Source organism: Eleginops maclovinus, chromosome 10, assembly GCF_036324505.1.
Source record: "Eleginops maclovinus isolate JMC-PN-2008 ecotype Puerto Natales chromosome 10, JC_Emac_rtc_rv5, whole genome shotgun sequence".
NCBI classification, from domain to species: domain Eukaryota; kingdom Metazoa; phylum Chordata; class Actinopteri; order Perciformes; family Eleginopidae; genus Eleginops; species Eleginops maclovinus.
Window position 1 is genome coordinate 21,838,000 of NC_086358.1, and position 20,111 is coordinate 21,858,110.

The following is a 20,111-nucleotide window of genomic DNA, read 5'->3' on the forward strand; positions in this document are numbered from 1 at the left end:
TGCAATGTAAATATTTATTAATTAATAAACAACTGTTAAACCAATGTCTTCTGTGTCTGTAGCAGTATCTGTAGCGATCTTAAAATGTGGATAGGTCACTCAAATCTAGTGAGTGAGAAAAGAAGTCACAAGAAACAAGTGAGAAGCGAATCAAAAAGGTTTATTTTCTGTTGACGCACAAATTCATCACTCAAAGGGCACCACAGAATCAGGTACATTTGTTAGTCCACAACATACACTCACAATTTTATCAAGATAAGTAACATCATTTTCTTTCTCTATGTCTGTGAAAGTTATTGGCACAGTGCTTTGTAAGATAGTATATTTCTGACGAAGTACTCCTATGACTCTTTCGATGTGAATCCTTAAAGAGGCTAGAGATCTTGTATTCTCTATGTCAGCAGGATCTAACTGTGTTTTTCCACGAGTAAATGCTGGAATTTTTAATTCAGCCTGACACCTTTCAACAGACTCTTTCACCAGAAACCCCCTGTCTGCCAAAACAACATCCCCTGGGAGAATATTAGGTAAAAAAGTACTGTGTTCTGTAATGAACTTATCACTGGTGCGACCTCCCCATCCAGTAGAAATGAAACAAATTGAACCTTGAGGGCAAATGGCAATTAAATATTTCATGGTGTGATGTGATTTGTATCTTGAGTAACACTGCGCACTGGGTCGCAATCTACTTGGTTTCTCTAGAAATATTTCAAAGCAATCAATGATACAAACAGTCTTCTCGTAGTCACCATTTCTAAATACATATGGAAGAGATGTTCTTAAAGATTCTCTTTCAGGCCACACCACTAGGCTTGGCACCAGTCTACAATACATCAAATTAACACAGTTTTTGAAGTGCCTGGAGACAGTAGTTGGGTCGATGCCAAAATAAAAACCCAAAAAGTCAAATGTTAAGTTCATTCGAAGCTTCATCAAAGTCAACATGTATTGTTGAAAACATGTTATTGATGATTTAACTTTGAGAAATGGAGCCAGATATTGAAAAATGGTCATGAGACATGCATAGGTTGCCAGCCCAGTGAGGACATTCACCTTTTTATCATTGTTATTTAAACTAATCTCTGTCAGGGTCTTCCTATTAATCTTTTCCCTTAACAACACATTTTCAGCCCTTAGAGCTTGGCATTCTTGCTCAAGACTCTGGATGCGGGTACAGCAGGTTTCAGAGGTGCATGGTGGTGTTACTGGTTCAGGCTGGACAGGATCATCGGCTGAGTCTTCCAACGGATCTGTGATGGGGGGCTCCTTCAAAGGCTCTGTGATATGGTCTTCTGGGGCTGCATCAGTTGATGTCCTGATGAAAACACAGAAGCAGCAAAATAAGCTTTCATGCATACAATACTGATGGCAGTTTGACATGTTTACATGTTTACAGTTTGACATGTTTAATGGAAATCATATGATATTAGCCTTCATTAAATGACTGGTGTGACGTTATTGTTTATAACCATATCACGGCAGTTAACTATTTGAAATAAAATAATCTGAATAACACACCGATCACAAGTAGACCCAACATGTAATCAGACAGGAGTTTGATCTACCCACCTTTGACGGATGGCTTCTGCAGATATCTTTGCCTGCTCTACTTTGTGCAGTTTAGCCTTCTGCCTTCTGTTAAAAACCTCCAGTCTCGTTTTATGTCTCCTCTTCTCTGGAGATGGAAGGTAATCGAAAATTGAGGGGATAAAATCCGGACTCAACGGATTATCACTCTTTCTCCCTACAAAATAAGAAGGAATATTTCAACACGGGTTTGTTTACCACTAGCTTGCTACAAGCTAACTTGCTAACTGGCTAGGCTGCGCCAGAGCCACACTTGTTGAGTTAAAAAGGGACATCACAGTGTCCGTTAGCTATAATAACTGGGTGCTACTTCTTAAATTAAACTAATTAAATTTAATTAAACTGACCAGAAACTTTTTGTAGCATTGTAGCCTACTGTATTCCTTCACCCACCTGATATGAAGTGATCACTGCATAAGCGAAAGCCAACGGCTGGGGGGTCCCATCTTTCAGTCTTTTTCTGAAGGCTCCTGGCTCTTTTAATCGCTCCAATCCACTTCTCCCTCCTCTCCGCGTCTTTAGGAATGCGATAATACGATACACCTTTCTTTTTCCCACGCCTATTTGTGCAACCTGGTGCACAGCAGTTATCCACCATCCTTGACAGTCTGCCAGTGCCTGTCAATTTACTGCCGCGATGACTGCCAAAATGGCTGCCCCTGTCGTATCTCGTCACGTGACCAGCATATATGACATCATCTGCAGGAGCTCTATAGTAGTTCATATATACCTTATGTTGTTTATTAGTTGAATTCTGTATCATGTTTCCCTTCTCAGTGCTGTACGCTGCTTGTCGCCCCCCCACTTACATCAGATCTCTGCATTAGCATACGCCCTCTGCCTGAACCCCTGCTGCCACCACATCACCAGCTCTAATAAAAGACTCTCCGTGTCACATCAGATCCTAAGGAGATAAGAAAATTCTGGTTGCACAACTCCAGCCCGCTAACAGAGACAGATCTCAGGCTGCTTCCCACATGCTCGGTGCTCTCCCCGGTGGTAATGTGGGTTATTTTATTCATTCAAGGCGAGATTCCTGACCTGTTCCCAGACGACGAGGTGGAGAACATCATTGGCAGCGTGAGGCCAGAGGTCCGCAGCTCGGGATTGATGGATTCAAGGGAAAACTGCTGGAAGTTCTTCATCGACCGGGTTCGCAGACAGCTCAAGGTGAAGCAGAGAGTCAGACACAAACTCATCCCTCCCAACTATCTGAAGGTTTGCCAGTCTCTCATAGAACTCAGCATCTCCACCCTTTTTTTATTTATCTATAGCATCCCACTATATGTCCTCATATTTTTTGATGGATTTGAATATTTGGGATGAAAAGCCACTGTTTAGCTTCGGATCGTTTCACCTTTCCTGGGACAAAGAGATTCCAAGGGCTTGCTTTTTCTTTTCTTTTATTATAACGGCGTTATAATCTCGCAAAGAGTGGATCCCTGAATATTCACCGTGATGGAAAGGGTAATGTGTCAATCTGATTCAGAGGGAGTTTAATCCTGAACCAAACACTGCCAGACCAGACCCCCCTGACTGTCAGTAGAGGGCTCTGAAGGGGTTGCTGAATTATTATTACAATTATTTTACTTTCAATTTTAACCTCCATTTTTCTTTGGAAGTCCTGCATATTTTTCACCTATTCATGTATCTTAAAATTTTTATAAGAAATCTACAAAAGAATTGTTCAAAACTCAAAGTTACTTGATAAAAAAGTGTGCATTCCCAATTAATTGCACCTTTGTTCCAATATCCTCAAAATAATTACGTGGCTGCAGGTCGTATAGCAGTACATGCCATCCTCTACTACATTTACTTCTATATTTAGGGTCACTGACCCTGCACCACCCAACGTCGGCTGAGCTTCAGCTTGTGGACATCCTGACATTGTCCTGGAGGATATCCAGGCTTGCCTGCCTCCTCCAGGAGGCAGATAATGGCAGGCTGTCCAAGCCCCTAGTCAGCAGCCCTGAATCATGACATGCCTCTTGTAGTGCTACGTCTTCTTCCCCCAGAATTCAACCTTAGTTTAATCAGACTACAAAACTTGCTCCTGGCAGCTCTGTGCGGTGTTAAAGTGCTCTGTGGCAAAGGTGTGCAGTGGTATTATTTTGTACAGCAATCTGTGGTCCCTCTCATGGTCGCTATTGCTGTACTACTGTATGTTAAGCATCCAAAAGACTTTTGAACAGATATGTAATCCAGATATAATGACACCTGCCAGCCTCAGCTGTTTCTCTGGGGGTGTTTCTGACCTTGTTGATCTTCCTGCATTGTGCCTTTGAACTCATCTTTGCTGGGCTCCCAATTCTAGAGAGCGTATCAACGTTGATAGCCCGAGGAGCCGAGCAACAGTACTAAATTGGCACCTTTTATAGAAAATGTGTCTAAATATTGATTGATGTATAACTTAACTTATGGAGATTACTTTGTAACCCTCTCCAGCTTTATGCAAATCAATAATTCTCGATGCTAGGTCTGCTGAGATCTTTTTCTAGTGAGGCATGGTTCCATCAGCAGATGCTTCTTGTGAAAAGCACATAGCAATGTTAGAGTGATTACACAGCCGCGAAAAAAATGAAGAGACCACTTTAGCATTTTGTCTTGTTTTACTATTTATAGGTATGTCTTTGAGTCAAATTATTTTTTATTTTATTGTATTCTATAAACTACTGACAATTTCTCTCCGTGCTGGAATTCAACAGACACTGGAATGGCTGCCATACATGTAGAGATAAAGATTTGAGAAATATGTGGAGTGGTCTCTTCATTTTACACGCCAACCTACACTGTGAATGTTTGAATGATGTTCTAAATACGGAGAAGAACCAAACTATTTGTTGGCAATTAAAAACAGTTTGTTGATTATTGTTCGGTGAGGTTAGACTGTATTTTACAACAAATTCATACATGAGCGAGGGTTATTCCAAAGGGTCCACTTAGTTGTTTTTTGCCAATATAAGTGCTGTAACCTTCATGGCATGTATATGGAAGTTAGCCTTCTGTGTGTATGATAATTTCTTCCTCCCTATGTGATATTATCAGCAGTGGCTTTGGGTTTCTGCATGTTTGTTTCTAAAGGCATGGAGCATCTGGCCGAGCTCCTCCAAAAGCCAGCTGTTCAGTGGAGTCTGATGCAGCCTGCAGCTCCCCAAACTCCTCCATGCACATGCCTGCTAGAGGCGTTATTTGCCTACTGATGTAGTGCAAATAATTAATTTTCAGTTTTGCATTCCCCCTCTGTTGACCGTGAAGAAGAAGTGCTTACCGGAGCGGAGTGGAAGTTCCCTGCTGCGGCAGCCGTGTACTCACAGAGACTGAAGATGACTATGATCTGTCTGTATCACTTTGGTCTGACCTTAGTCAGTGTGTGTGTGTGTGTGTGTGTGTGTGTGTGTGTGTGTGTGTGTGTGTGTGTGTGTGTGTGTGTGTGTGTGTGTGTGTGTGTGTGCGTGCGTGCGTGCGTGCGTGCGTGCGTGCGTGCGTGCGTGCGTGCGTGCGTGCGTGTGTGTTGCAGGTGGCTTTGTGTTTCTCTCCGGTGGGGAGTACACTGAGGGTCCGCAGCAGGAGGTTCCCGGCTCTGGTGAACTGTACAGCCATCGACTGGTTCCACGAGTGGCCACAGGAGGCGCTGGAGTCGGTCAGCTTCAAGTTCCTCCAGGAGGTGGAGAACATTGAAGTGAGAACAACTTTCATTTACACACAGGGATGAAGCCACTCGATGTTCACACTCACAAAATATCATTTCAGATTGTGATGACAGCGCTCCTTCAGCTGGAGCGGAGGTCTCACTACGCTGAAGGTTTAATTAAAAGCTCGGCCTAGGGAGCAAACACTGACATTTCAAACAGAGACGTGTTGGCGCTGTTTGTCAGTTCTGCACAACCATCCCCCTGCTCTGAATATTTAACTGACTCTCAGGAGATTTCTGAAGTCTGCACCGCATTAGGAGTGACATCACAGTGTTACTCTCTGCCTGGAGTGACCCAGCTCTGACCTAAGACACATCTAAAATATTCCAAGAGAACATAAAAGGACATTCTAATATCAAAATATGCATAAAGTGTAATGTTTGAATATATTAATTTAAAGATATATTATTAGATGGATAAAAGCAAGAAATGGTTTTATTTCAAATGTCAGGTTCTGTGACACAAATAAAGGGACTCTAAGAGTCCCTGAAAATTAAATCCGGAGCTGGAGCCTGGAAAAATATTGCTTGGAACAAAAATATGCACAGTCATGCTCTTTTAACGTGAAGGAGCGGCTCCTGTGATTCCTCTCTTGCAGCCTCAGGTGAAGCAGTCGGTCAGTAAATTCATGGCCTTCATCCACATGACTGTCAATGACACATCCAAAGAGTACCTGGCCAACGAGCGGCGGTACAACTACACCACCCCCAAATCCTTCCTGGAGCAGATCCAGCTGTACGACAGTCTGCTGCGCCTGAAGAGCAGCGAGCTCACCAGCAGGACGGAGCGGCTGGAGAGCGGCCTGCAGAAGCTCAGCAGCACCTCTGCCCAGGTACTGCTCACCCCCCCCCCCCCCCCCCCCCCCCCCCCCAACACACTGAGCATAGGAACATGATTGATTGTCCTTTTATCCACACATTTTCTTACCAAGCATTTGAGACCAATCAGACCATACTAACGTCCCATAATTCCCACGACTTTGGCAGTTGAACAGCTAATGTTAAACATTTGGCGGTTAGACAAATAACATCACACAAGGTCCATTAAGTATATCTTCGGATTTAATTCTGAATTCAATTTCTGTTTGTTTTGTATCAGATTTGAGTTAAAATAGATCAAATTAAAAACATTTAAACTAACATCAATAAGAAGTCATTCAAATGCTCAGGAGAAAAGGGCATGTTAGAACATTTATAATCGTACACTCCCCCTGCTGAAGAACTCCAGGTCATCCTCTGGATAGACTTGGGGTCACATGGTTCAGTCCACACATCGATTGTGACTTTCTGTACTTTATGTGACAAGAAGCTTGTATTTTTGTCGGTTAGACAGAACCTATTTCTACAAAGAGTGAAACGTGTGTTTGATAGAGCAGATCGGCTGCCAGTGAGTGTTGTAATTTAAAAGTCTTCTATTATGCTATATTTGAACAACATATTGTAGGGCCATATCTATACAAAACTTGTCTGTGAAGTGTTTTGCTCAAAATACCAAACAGATCCCCCATTGTAGCATGCCTCACCCCCCTCTATCTCAGCCCTGTTCCTGAAGCGCTGATTCTGTGACTGAAGCTTAAATGAACTAGCTGCTGCTGGCCACGTCCCTTTGGAGCTGCTGCTGGCCACGCCCCTTTGGAGCGTCATGATCTCTCCTCTGAAGAGAGTTTTCTACCGGGAGAAACTCAGCTAAACGCTGCAGTGATTAAACGCCATATTATGTTCCAAACCACATCCAGCATTATTTCTGAAACAGTATGGAACTCAAACGTTTCTCTCTCTCGGTTTACCACAAGGACAGGACCTTTATATTACACATAGTCTGTCCAGTACAGCATTAGCGCTGAGTGTTAGCGATGCTTGCTAATGCAAACACAGACCATATTACTTCCAAAACAGAGAGGTTTTCAGCTCGCTGACTGCATATGGGGGACGATAGGTTGGGATGAGGTGGGACGTTGCCAGGAGTTCAATGAAAAGCCAGCCCACATTTCCCTCATTACGTCATAAGAACAGCAAATCTGGATCAGCTTGTTTGTCTCCCCATTTTTAGAGATTTGTTTATCTATTTAGTTGGTAGGGACAGTGCTCATTGATTAACAGACAAATTGCTGTAAATAAGTTAGCTGCTATGCTAATTTCAATCTTTTGTCCCTAGCCAGATCTTAAAAGGCACCCTAAGATATAAAAATACATAAACTGATAACAAATAAAACAATAATTAAAAAGACATAACCACACCCTCAAACAGACACAGACAATGCACGCCTCTAACTACACCCTCCACATAAAAATGACAGCACACAGTAGGTTACAGTATGAATAAAGAAAGGAGGGAAAGAGAAGAATAACATTACATGGCTTTAAGCATTTGGTATGTGGTTACAGATATGATGTTCCCTAATCCAAAATTTGAGTTTGCTTTTGAAAGTTGTAAGGCTGTTACACTCCCTTAATTCATTTGGCAGACCATTCCAATAATTGGTGGCTCTAATTGAGAAGGCTGTGTTTCCAAACTTGCTTTGTCTGTACTGCACTACGCAGTCCCCTCTGGCGGTTGATCTGGTTACTCTATTGACACTATCTTTCTGTTTTATGAATTGGTGCAGTGGGGGTGGAGCAAGCCCATGAAGTACCTTAAAGATGAGACAGGCATCAGAGAATTGTATAAAGGTTTCAAAGTTAAACAAGTTATGCTTTTTCACTATAAGACAATGGTGATAACTATTTGCCTTACTGTCCAGTGTTTTAGTGCTTGCTTATAGAGAGATTCAATTGGTTGCAAAGTTGTTTTATTAGCTTGCGACCAGCTAGTTAAGCAGTGAGAAAAATGAGAGAAGAGCATTGCATGCAAGAAGAGCTTTGCAGCCTTCATTGGCAGGTATGGTCTTATGTGCCTAAAATTTGCAAGGTTAATTTTGACAGTATTGGCCACCTTTTTTGCATGCTTTTGAAATGAGAGTTGTGAGTCTAGGATGATTCCCAAATATTTAAAGTCAGGCACCACTCTGATCTTCTCTTGTTTAACTAGGACAGCAGGGTTATGAGACACAGTAGATTGTTTTGAAAAATACATACAAACAGTTTTGCTTATGTTCAGGTGTAAGCATGAATTGGTTACCCAGTTGGATACATGGCTCATGGCTTCAGTCAGTTGGTGTGCGGCTTGTTGTTTATGTTTAGCATGCACATAGAGGGCAGTGTCATCTGCATACATTTGTATGTGCACTGATGTATAGACTGAACAAAAGAGGGCCCAGTATAGATCCTTGAGGGACACCTATTTTACAGCTTAGGTATGTAGACCGAGTGTTATTTATGCATGCACTTTGCTTTCTGTCAGTTAAATATGATTTCATCCATTTGATGGCATCCCCAGAGAAATTAAAGTAAGAAAGTTTTGACAAAAGAACTGCATGATTGACAGTGTCAAAGGCCTTCTTTAAGTCTAAAAAATAATGCACCCACAATGCCCCCTTTATCTAGTTTCATTTTTATATTCTCAATGAGAAAGCAGTTGTCCACAGAGCAAGACACTCTGTGGACAACCTGGACTCTCCACATACCGGTTGAAGGGCTTCTGGGACTGAATGAACATTTGGTTTTTCCTATCCTTTGTTTAATTATTTTTGTCGTTATATAATCTCAATTTCATTTTGAATCGTTTTTTTCTTTCTGCTGCAATGGAAGTAACATGCTACTAGAAGTAGTAATAGGAATTCTATCTCATTCGTAGCATTATAATAGTAGTAGTATGGTAGTGGGCTTTGTAACAGCAGTAGAACCTGTACATGTTATAGCAGTTACGCAGGTATAAATGGATTGTGATGCTGTAGGCTAGTAATAGAACCAGTATAGTACTAATATTATTAGTCTTAGTAGGCGTAGTTCCAAGGTTTATTAGTCCTTTGAAATCCCAGGGTTGTATCTTTACAAAATGAAGTACAAAAAGTATACTTTATGTCTCCGTACACAGCCATCAACTTAATAAGCTATACATGTCCACTTTTGGCCTTCCTAAATGTTTATCTCCATCATTTGTTGTTTCCATCTTTAATATCTACACCTGGATCCATTTATCCAAATGCTTGCCATCTCCACAGCTTTGCAGAAGACAAGCTTTCTGAATAATGCAGCACCAGCTCTGTGTGTATGAGGCAGCCCTAATTATAGAGGCCCGGCACGCTGAATGTACAACCAAACACACACACACACACAAATCTTATTTCACCCCTGCATATTGTGCATCTCAACTGCTTTGCATAAACATGTCCACCCACACAAACACAAACACAAACACACACACACACACACACACACACACACACACACACACACACACACACACACACACACACACACACACACACACACACACACACACACATGCACACAAACACACACACACACACACACACACACACACACACACACACACACACACACACACACACACACACACACACACATGCACACAAACACATCAGTGACATACATTTGTTAAAAGCAAAAGAGAGACCTGCATGAGGTTTTCCCATCACATACACACACACACACACACACACACACACACACACACACACACACACACACACACACACACACACACACACACACACACACACACACATACACACACACATACATATATAGGGTATGTTTGGTGACTGAGAAGCCTTCTAATTAGAGTGCACCCCCTTTACAGCAGCAAGCCACCATTAATGCACCCTGTGTTGTTAGTGCGTCCAGTGCTGCTTTAAGTGCTGTTATTTAACATTCTGTGCAAGAGAATCTGTGATCTGTGTGTGTGTGTGTGTGTGTGTGTGTGTGTGTGTGTGTGTGTGTGTGTGTGTGTGGCTTGTAGTAGATGCTGTTTAAGTGTATGAGTCATCGGCTCCCCAGAGGACACATTAGTTCCAAGCGTTTGTCCTGTCCTCATTTTCTGTGGAGGTTATGTCCTACCTCGATGCATTCAGTCTTACACTTATTCCAGTGATAAAAGTACTTACTGTTACTAACAAGCTCTAGCTGTATTAGTAGGTGTAGTAGGAAGAGTGATACTATTAGTACTAGTCACTAGTCATAATAGTCATATTAGAATATATTATTGCTTTGGTATCAAACATTTTCCTTCCTTAAGAAACAATTGTTGTTATCCAGCATTGCAACAGCAGTGAGTCAGACTTGGATTTCGTAAACACAGAACCTATATAGTATTGAATATTACCCATGTTTCCCACCAGATACTTTGTCCTCCCCCACCGGTTCTCCCCCTGCTGCTCTATCATGTTGATGGCTCACTTGGCACTCAACTGCGTCGCTGCCCAAAAGGGCTATCTTCCCTCCGGTCTGATTTCCTGTTTGTTAATTAGCTGAAAGACAGCGTGGAACAGTCTGTGTTTATATCCCCGGTGCACTGTGTGATGCAGTCGGACAGTCACGTTGGCCGGAGAATTATGAGGAGTTCCATCACCTTTAATTTCCCTTTACGGCAGTAGCTGGGCAGTACTAGCATCTTAAGCCTTTTTTTCCCATAATGCAGGCCTCCCTGTGATCTGAACCTGTGTCTATTTTGACAAACCAAGATGTGTTTCTTTTCTAAAGGGTTGAAGATCACATGCATGCATGGTGTACGCATGGGTTTGTGAATCTGATTTGTCTGATTTACCAAAAGCACAGAATCCTATTTCTTAATTTGAGAAATTGAGGAGATGTAAGGGTTTCAATTAAAGTGCCATTGGTCTCGATCAGCGATTATACGAGTAATGAAATCCTTGGTCCTTCAAAACGGCTAGAGAGATTACATTAGATGATAGCAATGCATTCATTAGTGCCATGATGTACACTCTGATTGCTTCTTATATCATTTAATGGGACAAAAAGATATAGATTATTGTAAGCAGCCAGCCTCATGCAGCCACTCCCTATATCACTGAGGTTCCTGCACACTGAGGTTCCTGAACATTGAGGTTCATGAGGTTCCTGCACACTGAGGTTCCTGAACACTGAAATTCCTGAGGTCAGGAACACAGGTTCTTGAGGTTCCTGCACACTGAGGTTCCTGCACACTGTGGTTCCTGAGATTCCAGCACTAAAGCTTTGCTCCCGTTTCTGTTGAACAGATAACTGAACAGTAACTGATCTTTAAGCAGCCTCAAACAGTCCTTCAGAGGTCTTTGGGGTTCAACATCTTGCCCAAGGACACTTCAATATGCTGAAGTGCAGGCGCTAGGATCAACGCACTGACCATGTTAGGTAACTACTGCCTTCATTGCGGGTTTAATGACGTCTGGAGAGGATGGCGATGTAAACATGTCCTCTGTGCAGGCCATAACAGATAGAAAGAGGATAAGAAGCTCCTGCAGTCAGAGTGCCCAAGTTCGACTGTGGCTGTGTGGTGGTGCAGCCGTCTTTCAACCAGAAGGTTGCTGGTTGGATCCCAGCCTGTTTATTCAACATATTGATCTACTGTACCCTTGGGCACGATGTTGAACCCTGAGGTGCTCCCAACGGTGTGTGAGTGTGTGTGAGTGTTAGCTTCCCTAGAGCTGTTGGTGCTGCTCTGCATGAATGAGGAGTGAATGGTTGAATGACTCGTAGTATGCGAAGCTTTGAGGGGTTCAGAAGACCTGATGAAGAGATATATAAGTACAGAACATTTAAAATGGACCTTGTTTAGATTGTTTTAAGGTTTTTGATACAATGTCACACAGATTCTAAATAATGATGCATACTCAGGAGGAGATAACTTTTAGTCTACCTTTGTATACTGTGGACTATTTCTTGACTCAAAGAATGCTTTTAAAAGGGATCATATTTAATATCTAGATTTGTAAAATAAGACAGCATTAAAATAGACTAGAAATATATCGTAAACTAAAGAAAATATGTAAAAGTATACATTTAAAAAATGCATAGAAAAGTACAACTTGTACTAAAACTTCAAGATGTGTTTTCCACTGCAGTTTGCATTCATTATCCATATCTCCAGTCCTCGCAGAATATGATCCCCTCCATATCTGTGTGATCCTCTGATAGGTGGATGATCTCAAGGCCAAGCTGGCTGCACAGGAAGTTGAACTCCAGCAGAAGAACGAGGACGCTGACACGCTGATCCAGGCAAGACTATCTGCTCCTTTCAGACAGACTGAACACACATATTGCATGTTTCTCACAGACAGGGCACTGAGGGATATCCAGCCTTCCAGATACCCAGGTTCTTCTTGCTCAGGTTTTCAGAACCTTGTTGGGATTTCTTTCTATTTTCTGTATGTGAAACTTTTTTTCAGCCAACAACATTTAAAGTTCAGAATGAGAATACTTTTATCCGTCCCACCGTTACACACATAATATTTCAAATTATAAAATGTAAAGTCATTCAAAATTACAAGTAACATTTTTAATAATTCCCAATTTACATATATCCTTGTTTGGGAAGTCCTTTCTTGTGTCCATGCAGTGAAAAGTTGCACCAATAACCCAGCAGTAAACACTGTGTTCAGGTGGTCGGGATAGAAACTGAGAAGGTGTCCAAGGAGAAAGCAGGAGCTGATGAGGAGGAGCAGAAGGTGGCAGCTATAGCCGTGGTGGTCAGCGGCAAACAAAGAGACTGTGAGGAGGACTTGGAAAAGGCTGAACCCGCGCTGCTCGCCGCTCAGGACGCCCTCCACACTCTCAACAAGGTCAGCCTCTCTCATCTGTCTTATTGATCACACTCTTCTCTTTGTTGTCCCTTTTTTTAAAGTCCATGGGTTTGTTCCTCTATGTATGTTTTCCCAGCTTTAGCAAAATCAGTTATGTGCACACAGGCCAGCTGCGACTGTAGAACAGATTACTGAATCACAGCTTTAACCGGGTCTTTGCTAAAATAATTTCTCTCTATGTTCGGCGGGTATTTCACTTCATCTTGGCATCCCTTGTAGTCTTTCTGAACAGCCTGTGGGATTTTCAGAAACACCCTCTGTGTTTAAAAGGTGCTCTCTGTTCAAACCAGCAGAACAGACAGATCAATCAGTGCTCACAGCTCTGTAAAGACGTCCTAATTAGAATTCTCTGTTGTCTTCTCAAAGTCAGAACAGGTTCTGCTTCCTTAGTCTCATCCAATCCTTTATTTCACTCCTCAGCCAACAGCGGAGATATGTTGTTTTTTAAAACTCAATTAAATCACAGCTCTTTCATTTTTAATCCATTATTCCCTTCCTGCCTTCTTCAGAACAACCTGACAGAGTTGAAGTCCTTTGGCTCTCCGGTGGCGGCAGTGACCAACGTCACAGCCGCAGTCATGGTGCTGACAGCGTCCGGTGGCAAAGTGCCAAAGGATCGCAGCTGGAAGGCCGCAAAGGTGATGATGGCCAAAGTGGACGCATTCCTGGACTCTCTGATCAACTTCAATAAGGAGAAGATCCCAGAGGCCTGCCTGAAAGCCATCCAGCCCTACCTGCAGGTGACCCAGCTTCAGTCATTACACTTAATTATAAATATATATGAAGTCAGAGATCTAGCATGACTGTGGCACACATGTCAGAGTCCCAGTGCCAGCCGCTGATTGCCCTGCAGTTAATGTAGCCCTGATTCTGAAGCTTAAAGGAGCAGAGAGTGGAAGGGGCAGCATTCAGACTAGTGATGTAACATCACTTTATATGGTCTTATAAAACGCATTTAATATTTAATAGAGATTTAAAACTAAAACGATGTCCTTCACACAACAAACATCACACTACAAGAAATAATAAGCAACTTTTAATCTGACAAAGAACAGCACCCTAAGTCCTGAGAAGTCTTTGTAACTCAAATAAAATCCAAGAAAATATAATCATGATAGAATCAAGTCTGGATATTTACACATATTACTGATATTTGTATTGATACCACTATAAATATTCATAAAATCATAAATAGGGGTTATCAATAAGTGGCACTACAATTAAGTATGTTCATTAGCTCAAAATGGGCATTGAAATGGTTTATTCATTAATTAATTATGAAAAACATGATTCATTAATTCTGTTGGCTCGGCGAGTTTCAAAATGAGGTTTCTGAACATTAAGAGTTGTTAACGATTATATTTGGTTTGATTATTATATTATTAGTTTGACTTAATATACACCTGTCTGGATCAGAGGAAAATTAAATATCTAAAGTCTCATTTATATATAATAGACAAGAAAATAAGAAATGTTATATAATTAAATTAATAATTATAAACAAAATGACCATATCAATTGATTAGACATTTTTGGGGTAAAAGTAGAGGTGGGCAGAACTCTGGGACTTAGAGATCCATGGCTCAGATGCACAGATCTTGAGGTCCCAAAGATCTGATGTGATGGGATTCTAAAGGAAGGGACATCTTAGCTATGGACGCTGCTCTCTTCCATGTGGCACAGATGTGAGTAAGACCCTTGTTGAGAGGGCATTTTGTGTCGGATAGCCATACACAGCGTGTTTGACCGGAATTTTATGTGATATTTGTATCTCTTGCTACTCGTCCAGGATCCAGAGTTCCAGCCGGATCTGGTGGCGTCCAAGTCGAATGCGGCAGCTGGCCTGTGCTCCTGGGTCTTAAACATCGTCAAATTCTACCAGGTTTACTGCGAGGTGGAGCCCAAGCGGCAGGCTTTGAGCAAGGCCAACGCAGAGCTGGCTGCTGCACAGGGGAAGCTCTCCGCCATCAAGCACAAGATCACTGTAAGCATCACACACAGGATTCAGCATCCGTTTATCAATCCACCGGGTATAATATAAAAGCTGTTCTCTGAAGCCCAGTGGCCGTTCTAGACTAATTTTACTGGGGGGGGGGGGCTTGATGGGGCCAATCATTTTATGAGAGGGACACATTTAATGAAGGAGGAAGGAGATTTTAACATGTTTAGTTAAGTATAAAGTTAAAAAAAAAAAAAAGCATTATTGGTGTTTGATTTAGCAACAGAGTTTGTGCCAATGACTTTTTTACAATTTGGCCCAAGACACAAAACATTAAAAGAAGTTTGGGATAATAAATACATTAAATATGCAGCCAAACTTTGTTTTTATTTTATTTCTTAATAGTTGTTGGGATTTCTTTCAGTTACTTATTTAATTACATAAGTGAAAAAAATCCCTGTTAACTTTGGCACAGGTTACAGCATAGAAACTTACATGAATTGCATTATCATATATTTATTCTTTCTGAGGGGGGCCAGAGTGGGGTCCAAGCTCTGTGTTACATGCTGAAGCCCCAGAGACAAGAACAACTCAAACCCTGAAGATATGTATTCTGTCTCTAGGTTTGTTGCTAAAATCGCCTATTATGTGGTCAAATACTGCCATCTAGTGGCCAAGTTAGATATCGGTTTTAATTTAGTCAGTAAGTTACGTTCAGTGTGGTTAGTGTGCGAATGGTAAACGAGGGAGAAAGACGTGCTGTTTCTGTTGCTCGCAATGCACTCGATACAGGACAATCTGTAAGTAGTCATTTTGTAACTAGGTCAACTATATGTGCTTGGGTTAATTTTAGCATATATATTCATGTTTGTAATGTGTAAAGAGTAATTGTGCATTTATGAAACAACATGTTGTGCTAGCTAGCAATTCGGTGGAGCTTAGCATTGAACTGGTCCTTTGTTGTAGCATAAATTAGATAGCGTAATGCTAGAGTAGGTTAACAATGCAAGTAGATTGAAAACAGATCTTTATTTTGTATTTTTGTATTTTTTGCAGTTTCACAAGAATACTGTGTCAAGTAAACGCTCTGAAAGCCTCTTCAGACTCCTTGGATCAGTTTGTTTAACTCGCTGTCTAGGCTGTGTAGCACCACACATAGCTGAGGGCAGAAGAGTGAAAAGATTAGTCAACACATCAAGTTATTCACCAAGAGCTACATCTCTAACCAGTCAAGATGTCAGATGCACATAACACCCCTCCCGTCTCCCAAATGGAAGTTAGATCAAAGTGTGGATCAGCAAAAACGTCAGCTTCACACCGGTCAAGCAAGTCAAGTGCTAGCATGGCTGCAGTCCGAGCACGGGCTGTAGCTGAAGCTGCCCGCGCCAAAGCCGAGTTTGCCAAACGCCAAATCGATATGGAGGTCGAGAAGGCACGGATTGAAGCAAGGCTGAATGCTCTAAAGCAGGAGGGTGAGGCTGAAGCAGCCCTCGCTGCAGCAAGAGTCCTTGAGGCGGCAGCTGAAGGCCCAGATGACCGTGAGTTGACCACTCCAGCTATCCCAGTAACAACGCATGATCCAGTCAAACGCGTTGCAGAATACATCAAAACTCACTTTAAAGATGAGCCTGAACCTGAGATGGAAGAAAGGCCTCAGCGAGAATCTCAGCCTAGGTACAGTGTGCCACCACCAGTCACTCAGTACACACCTGGGTGGGCTACAGGGACCCCAGCTGGATGGCATCCTCATCGAGCCCCACCTGTCTTTAACATAGGTACCAGAACAGACAACACACATTCACAAAGCAGATCAATGTCCAGAACAACAGAATTCTCAGATCTCGCCACTTACCTTGCACGCCGTGATCTTCTAACCACTGGGTTCAAGGTCTTTGACAACAAACCAGAGACTTATTTGTCCTGGAAGTCTATGTTTTGCAATGGCATCGAAGGACTAAACCTCAAAGCCAGCGAGGAGCTCAATCTACTCACAAAATGGCTGGACGGGGAGTCGCTTCAACATGCCCTGAGGATTAGAGCAGTTCATGTGAACAATCCAGAGACAGGCCTCTGGCGTCTGTGGCAGCGGCTGGACAAGAATTACGGTTCATCAGAAGCCATTGAGGCGTCCCTGTTTAAGCGTCTGGAAAGTTTCCCCCGGATCTTCTACAAAGACAACCACCTGCTGCAAGAACTCGCTGACCTCCTTCTTGAGCTACAAGCAGCGAAGAACGAAGGCTATCTACCAGGCCTCAGTTTTCTTGATACGTCGAGAGGAATAAACCCCATAGTTGAAAAGCTACCGAATAATCTCCAAGAGGCTTGGATCAAGCAAGGATCAAGATATAAGAAAGAACATAATGCTTTATTTCCACCCTTTTCTTATTTTGTCGAGTTTCTGAACAGTCATGCTGAAATGAAAACAGACCCCAGCTTTATGCTTCAAGGCTACAACACGCCACATCCCAACGCAGAAAAAGCACAAGAGAAGCAGACAAAGGTTAGAACACCCATCACAGCAAACAAAACAGAAATCGACACGCCTGATGCAAATGCTTATACACCACCTCTTGATCCAGATAAACAATGTCCCATTCACAAGAAGCCACATTCTCTTGCTAAATGTCGGGGCTTTAGAATGAAGACATTGGACGAGAGAAAAGGTTTACTCAAAGAGCATTCCATCTGCTACAAATGTTGCATATCTACAAGGCACAGGGCAAAAGACTGCAAAGCAGTGATTCACTGTTCAGAGTGCAACAGCAACAGTCACGTGTCAGCACTGCATGCTGGCCCACTGCCCTGGTCAGTCAAAGATCCAAAGACACCTACAGAGGGTCAAGGCGGGGAGCCAGACAACCCACACTACATTGAAACCTCCTCCAGTTGCACAGAGGTATGTGGAAAGGGGCTACAGGGAAAGTCATGCTCGAAGATTTGCCTGGTCTATGTTTATCCAACCAAGTTCCCTGAAAAGAAGAAGAAAATGTATGCAATGTTAGATGACCAGAGCAATGTATCACTGGCAAGGTCTTCCTTTTTTGATATGTTTGACGTACAAAGTGAAGCTCTACCATATACAATGAAGACATGCTCTGGCATAACGAACACCAGCGGAAGAAGAGTCAACGGCTTCATCATTGAGGGGATGGATGGGAAAGCACCTATGCCATTACCGACACTCACTGAATGTAACCAGATTCCGGATAATAGGAGAGAAATACCTACGCCTGAGGCTGCAGCTCATCACCCTCATCTGAAGCCCATCGCGTCTCTGATACCTCCACTGGATCCCTCTGCAGAGATCCTTCTCCTCCTAGGCAGGGATATCATCAGGGCACACAAGGTACGCAGTCAGGTGAACGGCCCACATGATGCACCTTACGCTCAATGTCTTGATCTAGGGTGGGTGATCATAGGGGACGTTTGCCTCAGAGGAGCTCACAAACCCACTGTGAGTTCTTTCAAGACCAGCATACTTGAAAATGGGCGACCCAGTTTCCTCACCCCCTGTGAGAGCAGAATTCACGTCAGGGAGAGGTACACAGACACCTGCCCCCTGGGTGAAAAGACGCAGACTAAGGAGGGTGTAGGCAAACTCATATTCAAGCAAACAGCCGATGATGACAAGCTGGCACTTTCTGTAGAAGACCAGACATTTCTGGATATCATGAACAGAGAATTCCACAAAGCCAAGGCCAAAAGATGGGCGGTCATCTTCGCATGTATGAGTATACGTGCCATACATATTGAAATCATAGAATCAATGGACACATCATCATTCATAAATGCTCTGCGCCGGTTCTTAGCGATCAGAGGTGCTGCGAAGCTGCTCAGATCTGATTGTGGGACCAACTTTGTGAGCGCCTGCAAAGAGCTGCAGATTGACAAGAACGGATGCCACAACAAAAACATCGAAACTTACCTTGAAGACAACGGTTGCCAGTGGCTGTTTAATCCTCCTCATGCGTCACACATGGCCGGATCCTGGGAACGCATGATTGGAGTTGCTCGCCGAATCCTGGATGCGATGCTACTGCAACATGGGCATGCAAAGCTAACTCATGAGGTGTTAGTAACATTCATGGCTGAAGTAACAGCAATAGTGAACGCAAGGCCCCTTACAACAGTTTCCACAGATCCAGAGCACCCTGTGATTCTCACCCCTGCCATGCTGCTCACACAAAAGTATGGCACGTCACCAGCACCACCAGGCCAGTTTGAAAGCCGTGACCTCTTCAGAGGGCAGTGGCGGCGCGTGCAGTACATGGCTGAGGTCTTCTGGGCACGATGGCGAAAAGAATACATCAGCGGGCTCCAAGACCGACGGATATGGCGGACACCGAGACCGAACCTACAAGAAGGAGACGTGGTCCTGCTGAAGGATGGTCAGGAGAAGAGGAATGACTGGCCCATCGGACTCGTCAACAAAACCTTTTTCAGTGAGGATGGCAGAGTCAGGAAAATAGAGGTCAAAGTCATGCGGAAGGGCGAACAGAGACTCTTCCTACGGCCTATATGTGAAGTCGTCCTTCTGGTTTCTAAGGACACTGCTTAAGAGACTTTGAACTACTTTTATATCCTTTTCAAATATTCTACATAAGTTTGTTTGGGTGACATCCTTAAGATGTCAAGCGGGGAGTATTCTGTCTCTAGGTTTGTTGCTAAAATCGCCTATTATGTGGTCAAATACTGCCATCTAGTGGCCAAGTTAGATATCGGTTTTAATTTAGTCAGTAAGTTACGTTCAGTGTGGTTAGTGTGCGAACGGTAAACGAGGGAGAAAGACGTGCTGTTTCTGTTGCTCGCAATGCACTCGATACAGGACAATCTGTAAGTAGTCATTTTGTAACTAGGTCAACTATATGTGCTTGGGTTAATTTTAGCATATATATTCATGTTTGTAATGTGTAAAGAGTAATTGTGCATTTATGAAACAACATGTTGTGCTAGCTAGCAATTCGGTGGAGCTTAGCATTGAACTGGTCCTTTGTTGTAGCATAAATTAGATAGCGTAATGCTAGAGTAGGTTAACAATGCAAGTAGATTGAAAACAGATCTTTATTTTGTATTTTTGTATTTTTTGCAGTTTCACAAGAATACTGTGTCAAGTAAACGCTCTGAAAGCCTCTTCAGACTCCTTGGATCAGTTTGTTTAACTCGCTGTCTAGGCTGTGTAGCACCACACATAGCT

The 20,111-nt window shown here is 42.7% G+C and overlaps 2 protein-coding genes and 1 long non-coding RNA gene across 3 annotated transcripts in view; 2 read left to right on the forward strand and 1 right to left on the reverse strand.

The window, feature by feature from the left end:
* LOC134871300 (dynein axonemal heavy chain 9-like) overlaps nucleotides 1-20,111 on the forward strand; it is a 266,267-nt gene that overhangs the window by 120,256 nt on the left and 125,900 nt on the right. Inside the window, exons 52-58 of the mRNA XM_063894016.1 lie at nucleotides 2,615-2,757; nucleotides 5,105-5,266; nucleotides 5,878-6,111; nucleotides 12,314-12,394; nucleotides 12,778-12,957; nucleotides 13,488-13,718; nucleotides 14,768-14,962. Of these exons, the coding sequence (XP_063750086.1) occupies nucleotides 2,615-2,757; nucleotides 5,105-5,266; nucleotides 5,878-6,111; nucleotides 12,314-12,394; nucleotides 12,778-12,957; nucleotides 13,488-13,718; nucleotides 14,768-14,962 (1,226 nt within the window). The remainder of the gene's footprint in view (nucleotides 1-2,614; nucleotides 2,758-5,104; nucleotides 5,267-5,877; nucleotides 6,112-12,313; nucleotides 12,395-12,777; nucleotides 12,958-13,487; nucleotides 13,719-14,767; nucleotides 14,963-20,111) is intronic.
* LOC134871301 (uncharacterized) lies at nucleotides 140-2,018 on the reverse strand. Its single transcript, XR_010166663.1, has 3 exons — nucleotides 1,981-2,018; nucleotides 1,570-1,744; nucleotides 140-1,315 (listed from the first exon to the last, which is right to left on the reverse strand). It is a non-coding gene; the product is annotated as an uncharacterized LOC134871301 (long non-coding RNA).
* Nucleotides 15,676-17,422, forward strand: LOC134871071 (uncharacterized). The gene is made up of 3 exons (XM_063893662.1): nucleotides 15,676-15,717; nucleotides 15,974-17,311; nucleotides 17,392-17,422. The coding sequence occupies exons 2-3, from the start codon at nucleotides 16,152-16,154 to the stop codon at nucleotides 17,420-17,422; spliced, it is 1,191 nt and encodes a 396-aa protein (XP_063749732.1). The 5' UTR covers nucleotides 15,676-15,717; nucleotides 15,974-16,151.

What these genes read in the sequence shown, in the direction of transcription:
- LOC134871071 (XM_063893662.1), top strand. Translation starts at nt 16,152, where the DNA reads ATGTCAGATGCACATAACACCCCTCCCGTCTCCCAAATGGAAGTTAGA. An exon ending in CCCTTTTCTTATTTTGTCGA is followed by an intron (nt 17,312 to 17,391) that starts GTTTCTGAACAG and finishes ATCCCAACGCAG; the next exon opens with AAAAAGCACAAGAGAAGCAG.